Source organism: Camelus dromedarius, chromosome 24, assembly GCF_036321535.1.
Source record: "Camelus dromedarius isolate mCamDro1 chromosome 24, mCamDro1.pat, whole genome shotgun sequence".
Classification (NCBI taxonomy): domain Eukaryota; kingdom Metazoa; phylum Chordata; class Mammalia; order Artiodactyla; family Camelidae; genus Camelus; species Camelus dromedarius.
In genome coordinates, this window is record NC_087459.1 from 7,952,676 (window position 1) to 7,971,624 (window position 18,949).

Sequence of the window (18,949 nt, forward strand, 5' to 3'; positions counted from 1 at the left end):
CCCTTGGCTCCCTCAGGGCATGGGAGGGGGTGCAAGCAGGGGCCCCCTCCACTGGCAGCTGCCCCTCCTAACTTCCTGTTTACAGCAGCTGCAGAGTCTCATCTCTTCACCCCAAAGCCATTATGATCACCATGGCAACCAGGCCGTGTTTGTTCCAACAGGTTGGCAGAACCTGACGCAAGACTGCAGGGGTGGAGGGCATCAGCTCCAAGATCCTGGATCAGGACCCACCAGCTCCCCAGGGAAGGACATTAGCTGCCCCCACCCCAATTCCCATCCTCTACAGAAGGAAGCCAAAGGGTAGCTGGTAGTATAGGGTCCAGGCCTCTCCCCTGCTTACCTGACTCATCTGTCCTAGGCAGTTGATATATTTCCTGAGCAGCCCCTCTCCCATTTGCCTGGCTGTGCTGGGTCAGGATGGAAGCAGAGCCTGGGGCCAGAGCTTCCAGCAGAACCCATCCTGCAGTGCTGTCCCTGGACCCTGCAGTGCTGTCTTCCCCAACACTGGTGGCTCTGTGTATCATCCTGCTTAGACAGGCACCAGTGGCATGGATGTGAGGTCTGGATCTAGAAACTGAGACAGGTGGTAGCCCCATCAGAGCAGTGTCCACCCCACGCTGGGGTAAGCGGGGAGCACCACCTGGTCCTTTATGTATGGGGGAATGAAGAAGGCACAGATGTTCATGGTGAGCTGCCTCTCTGCATGCAGCTCCGTTCTGGAACCATGATCCTCCAGACTTTGGCCCCCACCCCAGCTCAGCTGACCCCTGACCTCCCCAGAGCCAACTGTCCTTGCCCCGGGCCTGAGCTGAAGTGGGTTCCAGGCCTGTCTGCTCCCCCCACTCCTGGCCTGGAGTCCCTCCTTAAAGACGACCTCCAGACTTCTCCAGATCACAGTCTGATCCCCCAAGTACAAGGTGCTCTGAGGGTCCAGCAGCACCGGCCAAAGGCAGGGCAGGATTCTAAGGACCCTGTGCGTCTCAGACGAGTTCAGAACCTCTGAGCAGCCCAAGTGTGGTCACAGGAGCCCCAGATGGTGGGGCCCCAGCCCAGACTTTCGGAATCAGAAGGTCTGGGGCAAGCCCGGCCATCTGTTTTTACAAGCTGTCCAGGTGATGGAGATACAGAGGAGGGGAGCAGAGAGTAGTCTAGGAAGAGCACTAGAGGGGATCCAGCCCAGGCTGGTGTTCCAGCAGGCTGGGTGACCCAGCACGTGGCCCAGCCTGGGATTGTTGTGGGCGTTCGATGATACCATCGCCCCCAGTGCGGACTGTCCCCTCTTGAGAAAAGGAGCGGTTAGGAGGACCGCGGTGGCCGAGTTCCCAAACCCAAGCCCAGTTCAGGTTGGTGTTGGGGACAGCGCTGAGCTGAGAGGGGGACTTTGGAGCTGACTGCGCAGTCCTTCCAGAAAATTCTGCGCTGCGGATCCAGACATGTCTTACTCGGTTTCCTAGACTCTGGCTCTCCTGGGGCCCCTGGGAGGGGGGCCTGGCGCAGAGCAGAGCCTGCTGCCCACCTTGCGTCCACTTGTGTGTAGACTGCCAGCCCCGAGCCCCGCCCCTTGGGGGAGGGGCTGCCCGGCGGGCACCTGGGCCTCAGGGATCCTTGCCCCGCGCCGCTAGCGGCCGGAGCACAGCGGGGTGGGCGTGCAGTACTGGGGACGCGAGGGGCGGGGCGAGGCGAGAGCGGTGGGGCGGGGCGAGAAGGCCCGGTCCCACCCCCGGCCCCTGCAGCTGCCGCCCCGGGCACCGCGACGCTCAGTTGTCCGCGCGCGGCTGAAGCGCTCGCGCAGCCTGGGCGTCCCCGGAGCCAGTGCGGAGCTCGGAGCCCACAGGAGCCCCGTCCCCGCGTCCCCGCCGCCCGGCCCACGGTGAGTGCCGCGGGCTTCCGCCCAGCTGTCGAAACTCGACCCGGCGCCCCCTGGACGGACTGGGGCGCTGCTTGTCCGGCTCCCGCGCCACGCTCGCCGCCTCCTCCGGGGCGCGAGGAGGTCGCAAAGATACGTCGTCGGCCCCGGGGAGACAGAGGCCGGCGTGCGCTCGGAAAAGCGGGCCTCGGGCTTTTTGCTCTTGTGCCCCTCGGTGCGCAGAAGCTGGACCTGGCGGGGTCGGGGTGCGCACTCAGGAGGGGCTGGGAGGCCATACCTCCCTACCGTGGGGATCGCGAGACGCCAGGACCACCGTCCCTGCTGGCCCCGGGGATGCTCAGGGTGACCAGCCCCCTACTCCGACCTGGGACCCTATCCCAGGGGGAGGCTGCAGGTGGGGGCGGGGCCGAGGACCCCAGAGACGCTCGGCGGGGTTTCCCAGCCAACCCTCCAGGGAGGAAGACGCCCCCAGCGCCCCGCCCCTCCTGACTCACACTGGCCCTGGCAGGACTTCTTGTCTCCCCCAAATCCCTCCAGGGGTCTGGGGGCGGTCAAAAAATTGACACCAAGGTTCCAAACTGCCCCCCGACCGACCGCCCACCAATGAGGGAAACAACCTGAGAGAACTGCCCCCCACCAAGTTCCTGCGAGAGCCATCGGGAAGTGGAGGGACGGGAGGGAAGGGCTAGAGGGGTATCACCGAGAGAAGGGGGAGGGAGGAACGCCGAGGTGGACAGGTAAGTAAAGACAGGGAAGAGGGGGCTGAGCTGGCTGGATGAGAGGGGCCCTTGGAGGAAGAACGAAGGGGGAGCATTTCATTTTAAATGCGTTCATTCTAGAAGCATCTAGCTAGCCTTTTACAGCTGGCCTCAGGCTTCAGAGCTATAGGTCCACCTACAGAGCTGGTTTAAAAATGCAGAATCCTAGGCCCCTCCCCAGGGATTAGGTCGGGAGGAGACCCCAGGGAGCAGTATGTCTAGTGGGCAGTCCAGGTGACCTGCATCGGGGCGCTGTGTGCAGGGGAGCACTGTGTGGAGAGTCAGTAAGGCCTCGGAGAGATGGGAGTCAGAAATCCTATAGGAAGAGTGAAGGGGGCCAGGTGGGGACTGGACCAGGAAGGGAAGACCAAGAGGGCAGCAGGGAGGGCCAGCTGGTGAGGCCAGACATCCTGCCACCCCCCACCACCACCACACACACACACCCAGGGTAACATCGGTGGACCCCCTACCCCTAAGTCCCCGGGGACCGATTTCAGTAAGAAGGCCCCAGAGCCCTGAAAGTGGCCCTGGCTGGCCACTGGGGCCTCTGATGAGGGAGACAGAGTTGTCTCTCCACTTTACTCAGCTGCCAGGGACTCACCTGCCTCAGTGCCACCCCAGCCCCCAAGTGGGCTAGCAGGAATCAGCTTGGCTTTGAGCCCTGGGCTCCAGACCAGTCACCCCAGCCCCGGGCTGTAAAATGGGACAGTGACATCAATCCACTTAGCAGAATTACCATTTCCCATTCAACCCCACGATGGGCCTGTCACTTTCGGCTAGGCCCTGGTGCCTGTGTGGCAGTCAGCTCCTTGGCAGGCCTCACTTTGTTCATTGGGCATATGGGACCTGGTGGCCACACATAAGCAAGGATGCAGTCATGTCATATTCTGAGCTGCTACCCAGGTCCAGGAGGGATGGAGACAGGAAGAGTGCAGGAAGGAGTCTCATGGGGCCCATTAGACAGATGAGGGGGGTGGTGTCCCCTTCAGCCTGATACCCAGCTCACTCTGCCCCGTGTAGGCTGAGAGCCCCTTCCTGGCAGTAGGCCACACACCTATGGTTGATTACAGCTCTGGGTAAGGTGCTTGCTGGCTCCCAGGACCCAGGCTGTTGGGTGCAGTGAGGTCATTACTGCTCAGGCAGTCTAGGGTTTCCAGGAGAACAGAGGGTTACCTGGACACATGCACCCAGATGCCACTCTTGCCCCCATCCTGGCAACGGGCTGAGGGAGGGAGCAGGGAGGAGCTGCTCAGCAGAGGGAGAGGCCAGCCCGCCTGGATCCAGGGACTCCAGACATGCCCAGAGCTTAGTGCTTGGACACCAGAGCCAGGGAAACACTGGCTCCATCCCAGGTCGCCTCCTGGCTCTGTGGCCTTGGGCAGGCTCCTCACCCTAGGGCCTCAGTTTTCTTGTCTAGGTGAGGGGCGCAGACAGAGCTGCACCCCGTCTCCAGGGCTGGTCTGAGGATTATCAGGGGATGTGGCTCTCCTCGCCTGGATCATTGTGTTCTCATGGAGACAGCCCCCCACCCTGCAGCTCAGGCCACTTGGCTCCTGCGTCATCTTTGTCTCTGGGACCGTGTGCCCCAGGAGCCCCTGTCAGATGCAAACGCAGCTGGCGGTTGCCCTGGCAACAGCTCAAGCAGCGGCTGCTCCCTAGCTTTTGGGGGCAGTGCGGGGGCAGCCTCTTCCTCTCATGATGCCTGGCCCCCTGGGGACCTCATGGCTGGCTGTAAGGCAACAGCTCAGGAAGGCATAGGCCCAAGCTACTGAGCCCCCATCTTTTGGGGAGGCTCTTAGGGACAGGCACTGGCAGGTGTGAGGGGAGACCCTGGAGCACTGTCCCCGTAAGGGCCGAGCCACCTGCCCTCCCTGTCCCCAGCTCTTGGGTCTGGCCAGATGAGGCCCTCTGAGCCCACTGTCCTCCGAGCTCCACAGGTCTGGGGTTGGAGGAACAGGGAGCAGGATGAGATGTTGCCTGCGCCTGGTGACCAGGGACAGCCATTCTGGATGCAGACCTGATTTGCTCAAGAAGTCTATTTAGGACCCCTGAGGTGCCAGGTGTGCCAGGGCCCCAGCTCTCCCAGTGGAGAGTAAGATTCTAAGGAAGAGACAGAGAGAAGTCAAATGGAGACTTGCACGAACACAGGTGGGTTTCTTGAGCAGCGGGCAAGCTGGCCTGGGCACACAGGGCAGGGGCGGGTCTGACTTGGCTTTCCCACTTCTAAGTGCCTGTGAGATCGGGGTGAGTACAGCTGGATCTGGCTGGGTCCCCATTTCCTCTTTTGTCAAATGAAAATGACAGTGCCTCCTGCTCCGGCTGACACAGACGAGTGAGCATCCACAAGGAGAGGGCCCAGACGCAAGCGGGAAGGCCCCAGGTGGGCAGAGGGGAGCACTGTGTGTCCTGCACAGAGAGGTCAGCAAGCCTAGTGCAGGGAGCCTGAGGGGTGTCACCCAGCGGCCGAGGTAGCCTGACCAGGGGGGAGGGTCTTCACTTTGCCCTGATGATTTTCAATGGGGGGACAAGGAGACTACTCTGGGGATCCAAGGAGCGGTGCCCAGGACAGGTTGTTGCCTGACCCAGGGGAGAGGTGGGTACCTGGGCTGGGCGGTGCAATGGAAGAGGTGGCTCAAGGGCCCTTGGTGGCTTAGCTGTCATCCTGCCCTCCCTGCCGTGGTCTGCAGGAGACAGTGAGCCCCCAGGGGAGGTGTGCAGGTGTGACAGTGTGCTGGGCCAGGGAAGACTGGAGACAGCTGTGAGAGACCCTCAGTCCTCAGAGGCATCCCAGGGCCCTGCCACCTGGACAGGAAGGTCTTCCCCATTGCTCAGAGGTGCCCACTTCTGGGGTCATGGGCTGCAGCCCCTCCCAGGGCTGCAGTCTTGCTCAGTCTGAGCCCTGCCCCCACACATACAGGTACACAGAGCAGAATGACCAGGACTTAGCTGGCTTCAGGGGATGCAGGGGCAGGGGGCTGCCAAGCCCAGACCCTATTCCTCCCTCAATGGAGGACTCTTCTCTGTTCCAGAGCATCTGGGCTACCCAAGCAGGATGCTGCATGGTGGCTTGGTTGCCATGGCAATATGGGCACTTAAACTAGGCAGGAGAGGGATCAGGGACTGTGGCTCCATGCCCCACACTTCCCAGAAGGGGGAGCAGGCTGTGCTCCAGCAGGTAGTCCACAGGGTGAGGATGGGGCATTGAGGACCCCCCAGTGGCCCCTCCTGTTCATCCTGGCTACATGGGGTAAAGGCCTGGTTGCAGGGAAGGCCCTGGACTTGGGGGCCACAGCTCCAGGGGCCGTGCCACCAGGTTCCTCTGCAGGATGGGGACTCCAGGCATCCTGGGGAGAGTTTAGCCCTCTGCAGGGCCTTTGTCTGCCCTGGCCCCAAAGTGGGCCATGGGGTCTGCATGAATTGGGCTTCACTCCCCCACATCTCTGTCCCCCCCAGCAAAGCTCCCATGAGAACAGGCACACCCTGTCATGTTGTCCTCAGACCCCAAGGGAACAGCTAGGGAGTCCCAGCCCTGCATGGGTAGGGGTGGCAGAACTCGCCCCACCTCCTTAGTGAAATTCAGGAGCTCCCAGTGATGGAGCACAGACTCCTCCGCTGGGCACTGCCATCACCTCGCAACAGCCTCATCATATGCCCAAAGCCACCTTGGAGGCATCTCTTGTTTTGCAGATGGGGACACAAAGCCTTAGAGAGACCAAGAGACTTGCCTCAGATCACCTGGGCCCCTGGGTGCTCAGCACAGTCCTGGGCCTCTGCTCTCCTTACCCCTGCCTTGGGTGGCCTTGATGGTATCAGGTGCCCTCCACCAGCCACCACCCCCCTAGAAGTGCCATCTCCTCCTGCCCCCATGGTGCTCTAATCAGGAGTCTATTCCCGACTGCCAGGAACAGGGCTTCTGCCGAGTTTTGGCTAATTTAGCAACTGCTCAATGTGGCATCTGATGTGATTCTGGGGGACGGTAAGGCAATGCCAGTGAGCAAGCCAACACATGGGCAGACTGGAGGCCATGACTGTGCTCTCTGCCCGCAGGCTGCCCACCATGTCCACTTTGCTGGAGATCAAGAGCAGCGTGCTCAGGCAGGTGCAGGTGTGCCCTTCCTTCCGCCGGAGGACTGAGGAGGAGCCGGGGAGCACCAGTGTCGAAGCGCAGGAGCCCGCCGCCACCGGGGCCTGGTGGGTGCCCCACAGCCCTCTCCCGCATGGTCACAGCCATCTGGCCTCCCTTCCTTCAATGGACCTCACACACCAGCTGCCTAGCATGGCCCCTCAGGGGAGCCCAGGAGGGTGTGAACCCAAGGCCATGGGGGGCACTGGGTTCATCACCCTGGGCCCCTAGACAGGCAAGGACCCGGCGAATCTCCCTGGGTCATAGTGGCCAGCATGTGCTGTGAGCTGAAGCTAACTCCCAGCCTGGCCCTTCTTGGCAGGAAACCCGGAGATGGCGTGGAGTTCTTCACCCAGATGCGCCTCATCCTCAAGAAGGGGGAAGGCAGACAGGGCCTGCCATGCCCCGAGGTGAGGACAGATGAAGGCACTGCTGCCCAGCATGGGGGCGCCCTATCTGGCCTCCACCCCTTGACTCCTCCCTTCCCTGAAGCGCTCCTCCACCAGCTGGCCCCAGGAGCCTGGGGGCTGATTACAGCCAGGATCCCCACCCACCGAGGCCCTTACCCTGCGCCCCCTCACAGGTCCTCTTGCGCAGCAGCTCACCAGCCCCCACAGAGCCCGTGGACCCCAGCCGTGGCCTGAGAGCCCTGACCCAAGAGGAGGTAAGGGGGACAGGGGTCTGGCCCCAGGGAGGGGCTGTAAGCACCTCTGCATGCCAGCCCAGAGTCTGGGGACAGGTGGACAGCAAAGGTGGGAGGGGTGGGTGGGCCAGACCTCCCCATGATAGCAAGCAGAGGTCAGGGGTGAGGAGGGGCCCCCAAGGGAGGGCCTGGCAGGTGTAAAGGCACAGAGACAGAGACTGGGACCTCCTCCAGTAGATGGAGCTGCTGAGGGCTGGAGGCTAGGCACACAGGGTGGACCCGAGGAGCCTGAGATCCCCTGTGGCCAGGACTCAGGGCCTGGGGCTGAGAGGATACAGGGACTGGGTGGCTAGGCCTCAGGACGTGCTTCCCACCCCAACTGCAGGTGGAGATGCTCTACGAGGAAGCCTTGTACACAGTCCTTTACCGCGCAGGGACCATGGGCCCTGACCAGGTGTACGACCAGGAGGCCCTACTGGGCTACCTTCAGCAGGTGAACCCTGTTAGCCCCGCCCACCCTGCTGACCTGGCCCCGCCCATCTCTGGGGAGGATTGGGACCCTCTTCCCCACCTGCCAATGTCATCATCACTTGAACAACACACACCAATTTTCCCCATATACACAACATACACACACGTGCAGGCAGACACACACAGGCTGACAGCTGTGCCCCGAAGACAGAGTGATAGACACACAGACACATTCAAGCAGGAAAACACAAAAATGGACAGATGGACTCAGAGACAAATACAAACACCACCAGAAAAGACTGGAAGACAGATGTAGGACAAAGAAGGACGGACTGACACACTCAGAAAAAGGTAGAAAAGACAAACCAACTTGTGGATAAATACACCATTCTTCCTCACCTGTGTGTGCTCCCCCAACCACGTGAGGCCCCCAGGACCATGGTCAGCCTGGCTTTGGGGATACCTGGGCTCTCACACCTGCCCCTCCTCCACAGGTGTTTGGCACCAGCCCTGAGGAGCATGTAGAGGCCATGGAACGTGTGAAGAAGGCCAAGGTGAGGCTGCCACCTGCCTGGGCAGATGCCAACCAGTGAGGTCCTCGTGTGTAGGGACTCAGGGGTGAAGGGGAATGGGACCTGGCTGTGTCTGGTCCACACTGAGCTCTGAGAGACCCTCAGCATCCCCTCACCCGCAGGCCCCTACATATGCCCTGAAAGTCTCCGTCATGCGTGCCAAGAATCTGCTGGCCAAAGACCCCAATGGTGAGTGGGGGCTGGCTGGGACCTTGGCCGGGCCCAGGGCTGAAGGTCATGGGGTAGAGGGGGCACCTGGGGTCAGGGGACAGGGGCTTAGGCACCCACCCTGTCCCAGGCTTCAGTGACCCGTACTGCATGCTGGGCATCCTGCCGGCCTCGGGTGCGCCGCGGGAGCCGGGCCCACAAAAGGAGCAGCGCTTCAGCTTCCGCAAAGGCAGCAAGCGTGGTGGCCCACTGCCGGCCAAGTGCATCCAGGTCACTGAGGTCAAGAGCAGCACCCTGAACCCTGTGTGGAACGAGCACTTCCTCTTGTAAGGCCCCTTGCCTATCTGGGTGGCAGGGTGGTCAGGCGGGGTCTGCCACAGTGCAAAGCTGGGCCAGGGGATGCATGCAGGCAGCTGTGACTGCTGAGGGCACCGAGGCTGGTGGTCCTATGCCCACTTTCCAGAAGAGGAAACTGAGGCTCAGAAACTCTTCCTGCCCCAGCCCTGGGTACAAGATCACCCCGGACCCTCATGAGCATTTCTCTGTTCTCCTTATAGTGAGATCGAGGATGTCAGCACAGACCAGCTGCACCTGGACATCTGGTATAGGCCCCTGTGTCCTGCAGGGCAGGGGATGTGGGCACCTCTGGTCAGGAGGCAGTGGGAGGGGGCAGTCAAAGCCAGGCTAGGCTTCAGACAAGCAGGTCCCCTGACTTGCCCTGCCTCCAGGGATCATGATGATGACGTGTCCCTGGTAGAAGCCTGCAGGAAGTTGAATGAAGTCATCGGTCTGAAGGGCATGGGCAGGTATGGCCGGTGGGACACTTGTGCCCCCAGACTCTGCTCATAGCTGGGCCTTGGAGACCAGTGGGTGGTGTGACACCCACCCTGCTGTGTGTAGGTATTTCAAACAGATTGTCAAGTCCGCCCGTGCAAATGGGACAGCAGGGCCCACGGAGGACCACACCGATGACTTCCTGGGGTGTCTCAACATCCCCGTCCGAGTGAGTGGGTGTGGATGCCCCGCCTTCCTGTGATACTGCTGGTGATTCTGCCCTGGGATCCCCCAAGAGTTTCCCATCCTTTTCAGGATGGGGGCACTGTGCAGTAGAGGGGTGGGGGTAGGACAGCCTCCTGGAGCCTCTTGTGTCCAGGCACCCCTGAGCACTCACTGTGTGCTGGTCACCCGTGCTGAGTGGGAAGTGGAGGACTGTGTTCTCCCCCAGATCCCAGAGATAGTCTGTGTTGGAGGAAGAGGGAGGCAGAATGGTCAGTCTGACCCCGTTTCCCCCAGGAAGTGCCGGTGGCTGGTGAAGACCGCTGGTTCAAGTTGGAACCGCGTTCCAGCGCCTCCCGCGTGCAAGGAGACTGCCAGCTGGTCCTCAAGCTGATCACCACACAGGTAGGGAGCCAAAAGGGGGCTTCCGTCCTGCAGCCCTGCACCCCAGCCCACCGGCTCGGGCAGGGCTGGTGACTGATGGACCATGCGTTCCAGAGGGACACGAGCATGAGCCAGCACGGGCGGTCGGGCTTCCAGTCCTACCTGCTGTTGCTCAGCCGTCTGCTACAGTTCGAGCACCGAGCCGAGGAGGTAGCGCCGCCCTCTGGACCCCGGGGCGGCCGGCGCGGCGTGGGGAGGGCGAGCCGGGGAGGCTGGAGACCGAGAGGGAATGGGGGTCTCCCGCCTCCACCCACGCCCAGCCCGTCCCCTAGCCCAACTCGAGCAGCTGGCGCGGTGAGCTTAGCGGGCCTGCTGCCACCGTGCTCTGCCTGCACGGCGCTCAGAGCAACCTGTCGGCGCTGCAGCTCGCGGTGCTGTGAGTGGGCGTGGCCGCGAAGCGAGGGGCGGGGCCTCGACGGGCGGAACTGCACGTGAATGGGCAGGGCGCGGAAGGGGGCGGGGCCCGGGAAGGGGCTATGCAGTGAGTTGGGAGGCGCGGGGTCCCTCGGGGGGCGGGGTCCGATGCGGCTGCCCTGATCTTGGGCCGGGCCCGGCAGGCATTGGCAGGTTAGCAGCCGCCACCATCAGACCTGCACCCTGGACTACGGCTACCTGCTGGGGCTGCTGGAGGACATGCAGGCGCACTGGGAGGAGGCGGCCTCGCTGCCGCAGGAGCAGGTGGGCTCGGCCACGTGGGCTGAAAATGCTGTTCCTAGAGGGTGTGCTGTGGGGCCGTTTGGGGTGGGGCACAAAGGGAAGGCCAGAGACCTGCTCCTGTGGGGTGCACAGCCTGCGCGGGCGGTAGGGGATTGAACACAAATGGACAAACTGCATGATCTAGGAGAGAGCAAGTGCTGGGCGGTACCAACATGGGGATGTGCGATACTGAAATGGAGTTCCGCGGGATGGAAGCCATGCTGCTTCAGACCCAGGAGGAACGGAGGGACAGGGCCAGCTCTCAGGACTGGAGCAGAAAGAACTTTGGTGGTTCAAAGGCCCTGAGGGCATCTGTGCCTCCAGGGGGAGCTGTGGAAGCTGGGGTTGGAAAGGCCAGCAGGAGGAGGCACATGGGGTTGGAAGTCACCGTAGGGAGGGTGCTCTTCAGGGCAGAGCCTGGGGGACTGGCTGGCCCTCCCTGCCTCAGAGAAGGCACTCACTTTTGAAGGGCCCTGTCCCCCCAGGAGGAGAGCCTGGCGGACAGCTTCTCTGCCTTCTCTGAGTTTGGGCTTCAACTGCTGCGCCAGATCCGAGACTACTTTCCTGCCACCAACAGCACAGCCGTCTACCGCCTGGAGCTGCTGTTGAAGTGGGTGCAAAGGCTGGCACCACGGGTTGGGGTAGGGGACTTGGGGGGCAGCCTCAGTCAACCGTGGCCCCTTGCCCAGGTGTCTCAGCAAGCTGCAGCTCTTCCAACCTTCCTTTGAGATCTGCCCCTTTGAGACGGAGCTGAACATGGATGTTGCTGCTGCCCTGAAGGTGTGTCTGGTAGCTTGGTTTGGGCTAACCACCCAGTCCCTGCCCTGTGCCCTGCAGCTGCCCTGACCCCAGCTGGACCACACACACTTCATTGCCCTTGTGCCCTCCCACCAACCACGCTACCTTGGTGGCTCCCCTTGCAGAGAGGCAATCGCGACTGGTACGACAGGCTCCTGAATGCACAGAGCCCTCGTGAGCAGGTGCGACTCAGGGAGGGCGTAGCTGCAGGAAAGTGGGGAGGAGGGTGGCAGGTGGATGCCGGCCAGAAGGTCATTGTGCTGGGCTTCTTTGCAGCCAGGGCCACAGCGCCTTGCTGGGCTGGTCAAGTTGGCTGACGCTGTCTACGAAGACCTGCAGTCCTGTTACGGCATCTACGCCAGCCTCTTCCACAGGTGGGGTCAGAGCTAGTCCTGCTGCCCCTGCACCTGGCACTTCCAGGCTGGGGAGCCGGGCGAGCAGGTGTCTGAGGTGTGTCCTTTGCAGCATCATCAAGGTCGACTTCTTCACCCTCACCTTCCGGCAGCTGGAGCGGCTGGTGAGGATGGGGAGTAGGGAAGAGGTCCTGGCTGGGAAGGAGCCTGATTTCCTTGTTGCTGGCAGCCTGATTCCACTCTCCTGAGCAGGTGGCTGAAGAAGCATGGGTGCTGACGGAGGAGCTGAGCCCCAAGATGACCCTTGAGGTGGCCTCAGGGCTCTTTGAGCTCTACCTGACCCTGGCAGACATCCAGCGCTTTTGGAATAGCATCCCGGGCCGGTGGGTCTCCTGCCCTCACCCCAGCCTTCCCCCACCCATCTTCTCTGGGAGGGCTCTGGGACAGGAGGCCAAGTGCCTTCTTAAGCTGGGAGCCTGTGATGTGTTAGCTCAAGGTGTCTGGGTCAGGGAGAACTCTGACTGACCTCCCACTGCAGAGACAGCCGCTCCCTCGCCCTGGCTGGCATCCACGCCCCATTCCTGCCCGCTGTGAAGCTTTGGCTTCAGGTGCTGCGGGACCAGGCCAAGTGGAGGCTTCAGGGAGCTGTGGACGTGGACACTGTGAGTGAGCACCCAGGCCTGAGGGTTGTGGCTCCACTGGGGTACCCCTCTAACCCAGGCCCCCTCCTGCTTCCTAGCTGGAGCCCACGGATGCCTCCTCTAAGCACAGCAGCTCCGCGGCCACTGCGAGCCTCTGCTTCAGCCACATCCAGGAGCTGTGGGCCCACCTGGCATGGCCTGACCCTGTCCAGGCCCAGGGGTTGGGTACCCAGCTCAGCCAGGTGGGGAACTATGGATCAGGAAGTGATTGGGGTCTGGAGGGGCATGTCCAGGGGACATGGCCCACAGCTCCTGAGCCTCCATCTCCCACCCCAGGACCTGTGTGAAGCCGCCCTCTTCTACACAGACCTGCTGCGGAAGAAGGTGGACACTCAGCCTGGGGCTGCAGGCGAGGCAGTGAGCGAGGCGGTGAGCTGGGGGGCAGACGGGTGGGCAGTGGTTGTTGGGGGACAGGAGGCCCGGTGGGGCCACCACACAACTGCCAGCCCACGTCTGTCTGGCACACCTTCCCAGCTCTGTGTGGTCCTCAATGACGTGGAGCTCTTGCGCAAGGCTGCGGGCCAGGCGCTGCGAGGACTGACCTGGTCGGAGGGGGCTGCTGGGCTTGAGGGAGCGCTCCCACGCCCCCTGCTCAGCTGCACGCAGGCCCTGGATGAGGACCTGCAGCGGGAGGCCCGCACCGTGACGGCACACCTGACCTCCAAGGTATGCAAGGACCATGGGACAGACATCAGCTGCCCCCTCCCCACAACCCTTCTCCGTGCTGAGTGTGGCCCTCCCTCAGATGGTGGGTGACATCAGGAAGTACGTGCAGCACATCAGCCTCTCACCTGACTCCATCCAGAATGACGAGGTGAGTGCCCCACCAGGTGAGGGCTTGGGCGCGGCTGGGAATGCATGTGTGGGGTGGGGACCGAGACTCAGGCCTGAGGCCCCTGCCCACAGGCTGTGGCCCCACTCCTGAAGTACCTGGATGAGAAGCTGGCTCTGCTGAATGCCTCGCTGGTGAAGGAGAACCTGAACAGGTATGGTCCAGGGCAGATGGGGCAGGGCCTGGCTCAGGGCAGCCCAGGGTCTGGTCACCCCTGCTGTGCCCCTGCAGGGTGCTGGAGGCCCTCTGGGAGCTGCTCCTCCAGGCCATTCTGCAGGCCCTGGGGGCAAACCGTGATGTGTCTGCTGACTTCTATGGGCGATTCCACTTCACACTAGAGGTAGGGCCGCTAGTCCTCCCCACGCCCCTGCTGGTCCTGGGCGACAAGGCTGCTGAGCTGCCCCACTGCCCTGCTGTGCCCTGTTGCCCCCTGCTGCCCCCTGCTGGGAAGCCAGGCCTTCCCATCCAGGACAGCGCCTCCTCTGGGAATCCACCAGGGCAATGTTTCCTACCCTGCAACCAACCTCTGTCAGCAGCACCTGGGATACCTGTTATGACAGCTACCTGGCTCCAGGCACTGGCATTTTCCCAGGCTTCCTGGGGGCTTCTGATGCACCCCAGGTGTGAGTGCCTCTGCCCTGGGTTCCTGAGAGCCCAAGCCAGGTGCTGCTCAAGGCTCCGTTTACAATCTTGGTCCCCAGCACCCACCGTGTCTGACATCTCTCCCTTCTTGCTCCACCTCAGGCCCTGGTCAACTTTTTCCACGCTGAGGGCCAGGGTCTGCCCTTGGAAAGCCTGAGAGACGGAAGCTACAAGGTGAGGCCTGGCCCTGGGGCCTCTGAGAGAGGAAGGGGGAGGTGTGGACATCAGGGAGCGGAGTTTGAGTTCAGCCACCCCCATGCGTGAAATGGGGCGTGAGGAGCAGCACTGTGCTGCCGCATCACCCAGCGCCCGCCTCCTTCCTGCAGAGGCTGGAGGAGGAGCTGCGCCTGCACCAGTGCTCCACGCGGGAGTGCATCGAGCAGTACTACTTGGACAAGCTCAAACAGGTAGTGCGGCCCAGGCGCAGGCACGAGGCCCCGCCCCGGGAGTCACCGAGCTCCGCTCACCGGCCCCCTGGCCTTTCCACAGAGATCTCTGGAGCAGAACCGGTTTGGGCGCCTCAGCGTCCGCTGCCACTATGAGGCAGCCGAGCAGCGGCTGGCGGTGGAGGTGCTGCACGCGGCTGACCTGCTCCCCCTGGACGCCAATGGTGCGGGCGAGGGGTGGGGTGGGGTGGGGTGGGGCAGGGCGGGAGGGGCGGGGCCAGCCGGGCGGGGCCCGCTTACAGCTGTGTTCCCAGGCCTGAGTGACCCCTTCGTCATCGTGGAGCTGGGCCCACCGCACCTCTTCCCACTGGTCCGCAGCCAGAGGACCCAAGTCAAGAGCCGGACGCTGCACCCCGTGTACGACGAGCTCTTCTACTTGTGAGTGTCCCTCCCCACCCTGCCTACCCCGAGCGGGAAGCAGGACTACAGGTGACGGCCCTCCTCCCTTGCAGCTCCGTGCCAGCGGAGGCGTGCCGCCGCCGTGGCGCCTGTGTGCTATTCACCGTCATGGACCACGACTGGCTGTCCACCAACGACTTCGCGGGCGAGGCAGCCCTGGGCCTGGGCAGCATTGGCGGCGTCGCAAGGCACCAGGTTGGAGGGAGCGCGAGGGCCGGGCAGCCGATCACCCTGCACCTGCGCCGGCCCAGAGCCCAGGGTGAGCCAGGGGCAGGGCTGGGCGGGGGCGGGGGCAGAGTGGGGCAGGGCTGGCGGGACCTGACGCCGGCCAGGCCCTCTCACCTGCCCGCAGTGAAGTCAGCGCTTAGGATGCTCGAGGGCCGCACCAACAAGGAGGCGCAGGAGTTTGTCAAAAGACTCAAGGAGCTGGAGAAGTACATGGAAGCGGATCCCTGAGCCGCTGCGGCCATTAGCCCAGACCCTCCCCAAGTCCCCGTGATGTCCTGTCACTCTGTGGTCAGCTCTGTGCAGCCAGGGCTTGCGGAGGCCCCTCCCCTGCTTCATGGTGTGTCCGCTGTGACTGGACTCTCCAGCTCCTATTTGCCCTGGCCTTGTAGCATGTGCTGTGAACCCTGTATGCCCAGTAAGCCCCACCCCACTCTGGATCTGGGAAGCTTGGGCAGGGCCTGGCCAGCAGCTGCCCTCCGCACCCCTAGCAGAGAGAACAGGGTTCTCAGTGGGGTGGCCTTGCCCCCCAGGTGGTCCCTGGGGACATTTTTGGTGGTCAGTCACAAGCAGGAAGTGTTGAAGGTGGTGCTACTGGCACCAGTGGGTAGAGGCCAGGAATGCTGCTTGACATCCTGCAATGAACTCTCCAACAAAGAATAGTCCACCCTCAAATATCACCAGTGACACAGTGGAGGACTTTGTCCTAGAGGAAGATCTACCTCTGTCTCCTGGGGGGTGGTGTGGGAGTGGGCTGGGAAAAGGCCTCACTAGGCAGAGAGGCAGGAAGGCCTGGATTTCCAAACTGGACAACCCAAGCTTTGGAGAGAGAGGGTAAGCATCTGCAGTGTCCTCATACTCTCTGGCTACAGGGTTCTCCATCCTAGATGGCATATGGAGGAAGGTTTGCCCAAGAGCTGCACAGGTCCCCAGTCCCCACCTAGCTCATAGGCCCAGGAGAGGGTCTCAGGAGGCTGGTGGGTCTGTGTAAGGGGCTCCGTGCCAACTGTCTAACTGTCCAACTTCTCCTTTCATGTATGCACGGGTACCCACACAAGTCCTACTCTCCAGCCCCATCCCTTTTTTGGCAGGGTCTGCCTCACTAGAACCTGAGGGTCTGGTTGAACCCCCCCAGCCAAGTAGAAAGAAACAGAGGCTCACACTGGGGTGTCCTTGGCTTGCAGCTTCATTGGGAGGGCTCTGAGGCAGGACCCAGAGCAAGGCTGTGTTAAAAGTGCTGGGAGAGAACCTGGGCAGGGTCCAGTCCTGCTGGCAGATGCAGGGGGCCAAGGTTACCAGGCCTGTGTGGGTTCTCATCAGTTCTGCTGCTGTGTCCAGATCCCCTTGTCACTCTGCTCCAAAAATATATGTCTGCAACTTTCAGTCCCTCTGCCGTTTCTTGATTCCTTTCCAAAGCTCTGTGGGGACCCTGGCCTCAGTCCCTTGCTCTGGAGTCTCTTCCTCTTCAGAGCAGCTACTGCTGCTACTGTCCTTGGGGTCAGGCCCAAGTTCCTCAGACTCATCTTCACTATCACTGCGAGTACCATCTGTCGGCAGCCTGGGAGGGAGGGGTGTGTTCACTGGCCAGTTTGAGGTGACCCCCTCCTCTAACTCACCCACCAAAGCCCCCAAGCTGAAATCAGATTCCTCCTACTCCCTGTACCCTCAAAACCAAAACCTCTCCAGGGGGACGTCCACCCTCCCTTTTCGGCAGTCAGAAAAGCTATCCTGGTGGTGTTTAAGGACACCCCCCACCCACACCCCGCAGCAGGGGCTGAGGCCAAAGGCAGAGTGGAGCCCTGGGTCTGAGCTGTCATGAAACTGGGAAGCCTGAGGACCTACCAGGTGCCAGCCACGGGCCTGTTAGGGTTTGCACACTCCCGCCCTGAATCCACGTCAAAGGGATCTGAGCCAAGGAATCAAAGAGGACAGTGACCTATAGGTGAACTGAGAGCAGAGCCAAGTGTCCTACAAGCTGTGGCAGGAAGGGCCCCCAACCCCCGGGCTTCTCAAAGGAGGTGGCAGCCGTAGAGGGCCCCAGCTCCCACCCCGGGGGCTTGTGTCCATGCCAGGCCTCACCGATGTCCTCCTCCTCAGGGTGCTCCTTGGCGTGGGCCAGGAACTCCTGCTCTGCTTGCAGCACTTCCTCTGGGCCACTGCAGGCTGCGTACTTGTCCAGGAGCTGGCGGTTCAGGTCTAGGAAGCCCTTACCCCACTTGAACTTCCTTAGCAAGATGACAGCGAGGTCTGAGAAGCCTGTTGGTGCAAGAAAAGAGGGATTCCACGGATGTGGAAATTCCTCTTTTATCACCCTGGCTGCTAGGCTGCTGCTGTCTCAGGACATAAAAATCCCTCAAGACAACACCCCACCAGCCAGACCCATGCCCACTCGCTGGCCTCTGCCTCTGTAGCCCACTAAATCCCCCAGGAAGTCTCACAGGGCCACCAAGCTGGGCCTCCACATGGACCATAAATTCTCTGGAGATGTGTTAACAAAAGGCTATCGGCAGTGGTGCCAAGACGAGGGCCAAACACCAGTGCTAGTAGGCCAGCTGTTCTGCCTCCACCTCAGCCTCACAGGGTGAGGACTCCAAGTGGGTCCTGGGATGAAACCCTGGCTGGTCCATTTGACCACCTCCCTGCACACCATCATGTTCCTCCTAGGACTTGCAACAGAAAACACACTGCCAGGAGCACAGCCAGACCCCCAGGTTGCGAGGCCCCAAACTCACCCAGGATGCAGAAGGTGGCAGCGAAGGCCTCCACACAGGACAGCCTGCAGGGCCGGCCGTAGTTCACAGGGTTGGCGGCCACCAGGTGGGGCAGGAGCCGCAAATGGCTCCCCCGCATCTTCCCAAACGGTGTTTCGTCCAGCCTGGCCCAGGAGCAATCGATGACGGCGACCCCAGACTGTGCCACCAACTGTCTGCCAAGATCCGTGTAGGGCTAGGTTCTGGGGTCAACCTGGTGCTAGTCCCAGGGCAGGTATGTCCTTGGATACTAGCCTCACTGGGGATACAGGAACATCATTCCTCAACCCCAAACACCCCCAAGGAGCTTCATGGATCAAGTTTTTGAACTAGAATTGTGGGTGTGGCTGTTCCCTGAGAAGGCTCATTTACTCAACAAACGTCTGTTTAAGCCTTCTACATCCTGAGCTCTGTGCTAGGCAATGGGGGCAAACTGGACACATCAATACAAGTAGGTGAGACCTGAAAGTAAGGACGCGCCAGAGTCAAGGGCTTACTAAGACGAGAGAGTCCAGGGAGGCACCCCGCCCACTTCCTACCCCAACCCTGTCCTCTCCCACCTACCTGTCTGCGGGGGACACGTACTGGGAAGCCACTGGGCTGAGCACGAGGCCGCCGAACCTGTGGCCCAGGCGCAAGCAGCGTACCAGTCCCAGGCGGGCCAGCTTACGGCCAGTGCAGCGCCGGGGGTCGCAGTGGCCCAGCTCCCACATGGCTAGTGCGACGGGTAGCCGCGCCAGACCCGGGTCGCCCTCGGCCTCGGCTGCCTCTGACTCCACGGTTGCTGCACGGGGCAGAGAAGGGAACCTGGCTTCAGGTGCGGCTTCTTGGCCTAGTCCTGGGCCTGAGACCCCCGGCACCACTCCTGATTACTCCCCACTCACCGCGCAGCGCGGCGCCCACCTCCTCGGCGAAGGCCTCCAAAGAGCGGCCCGCAGGGCGCCGAGTGCGGCCGCCTTCGGCCCCTGGCCCGCGCGCTGCTCTCCGTCGGCCCATAGCGGGAGCAGGGTTTCAGCCAGCAGCCGGGCCGCACACCTGCGCAAGCGCTGGACGCAACTTCCGGTT

At 62.1% G+C, this 18,949-nt stretch overlaps 2 protein-coding genes across 5 annotated transcripts; one reads left to right on the top strand and one right to left on the bottom strand.

Moving 5' to 3' along the window:
* The first annotated feature begins 1,752 nt into the window (after positions 1-1,752).
* On the top strand, positions 1,753-16,517 carry BAIAP3 (BAI1 associated protein 3). Of its 3 annotated transcripts, none has more exons than XM_064478297.1 (34): positions 1,753-1,870; positions 6,673-6,816; positions 7,071-7,158; positions 7,332-7,412; positions 7,777-7,884; positions 8,357-8,416; positions 8,557-8,623; positions 8,733-8,928; positions 9,160-9,204; positions 9,331-9,408; positions 9,503-9,605; positions 9,896-10,003; positions 10,097-10,192; positions 10,315-10,418; positions 10,600-10,720; positions 11,224-11,348; positions 11,428-11,518; positions 11,662-11,718; positions 11,813-11,910; positions 12,002-12,053; positions 12,142-12,272; positions 12,428-12,551; positions 12,629-12,772; positions 12,867-12,959; positions 13,065-13,256; positions 13,336-13,404; positions 13,497-13,576; positions 13,654-13,762; positions 14,167-14,238; positions 14,391-14,471; positions 14,554-14,674; positions 14,765-14,888; positions 14,963-15,168; positions 15,262-16,517. In XM_064478297.1, the coding sequence occupies exons 2-34, from the start codon at positions 6,683-6,685 to the stop codon at positions 15,363-15,365; spliced, it is 3,462 nt and encodes a 1,153-aa protein (XP_064334367.1). In that variant the 5' UTR covers positions 1,753-1,870; positions 6,673-6,682; the 3' UTR covers positions 15,366-16,517. The 3 variants fall into 3 exon arrangements, with proteins under 3 accessions (XP_064334367.1, XP_064334369.1, XP_064334368.1); XM_064478298.1 differs by lacking the exon at positions 1,753-1,870 and adding an exon at positions 4,369-5,005; XM_064478299.1 differs by lacking the exon at positions 7,777-7,884.
* On the bottom strand, positions 16,303-18,930 carry TSR3 (TSR3 ribosome maturation factor). 2 transcript variants are annotated; one of them, XM_010992643.3, is made up of 6 exons: positions 18,769-18,930; positions 18,449-18,668; positions 17,867-18,009; positions 17,214-17,390; positions 16,977-17,040; positions 16,303-16,692 (listed from the first exon to the last, which is right to left on the bottom strand). In XM_010992643.3, exons 1-6 carry the CDS (start codon positions 18,878-18,880, stop codon positions 16,515-16,517), a joined length of 894 nt encoding a protein of 297 aa, XP_010990945.2. In that variant the 5' UTR covers positions 18,881-18,930; the 3' UTR covers positions 16,303-16,514. The 2 variants fall into 2 exon arrangements, with proteins under 2 accessions (XP_010990945.2, XP_010990944.2); XM_010992642.3 differs by having other exon boundaries at positions 17,867-18,060; positions 18,769-18,929.
* Positions 18,931-18,949: the final 19 nt, after the last annotated feature.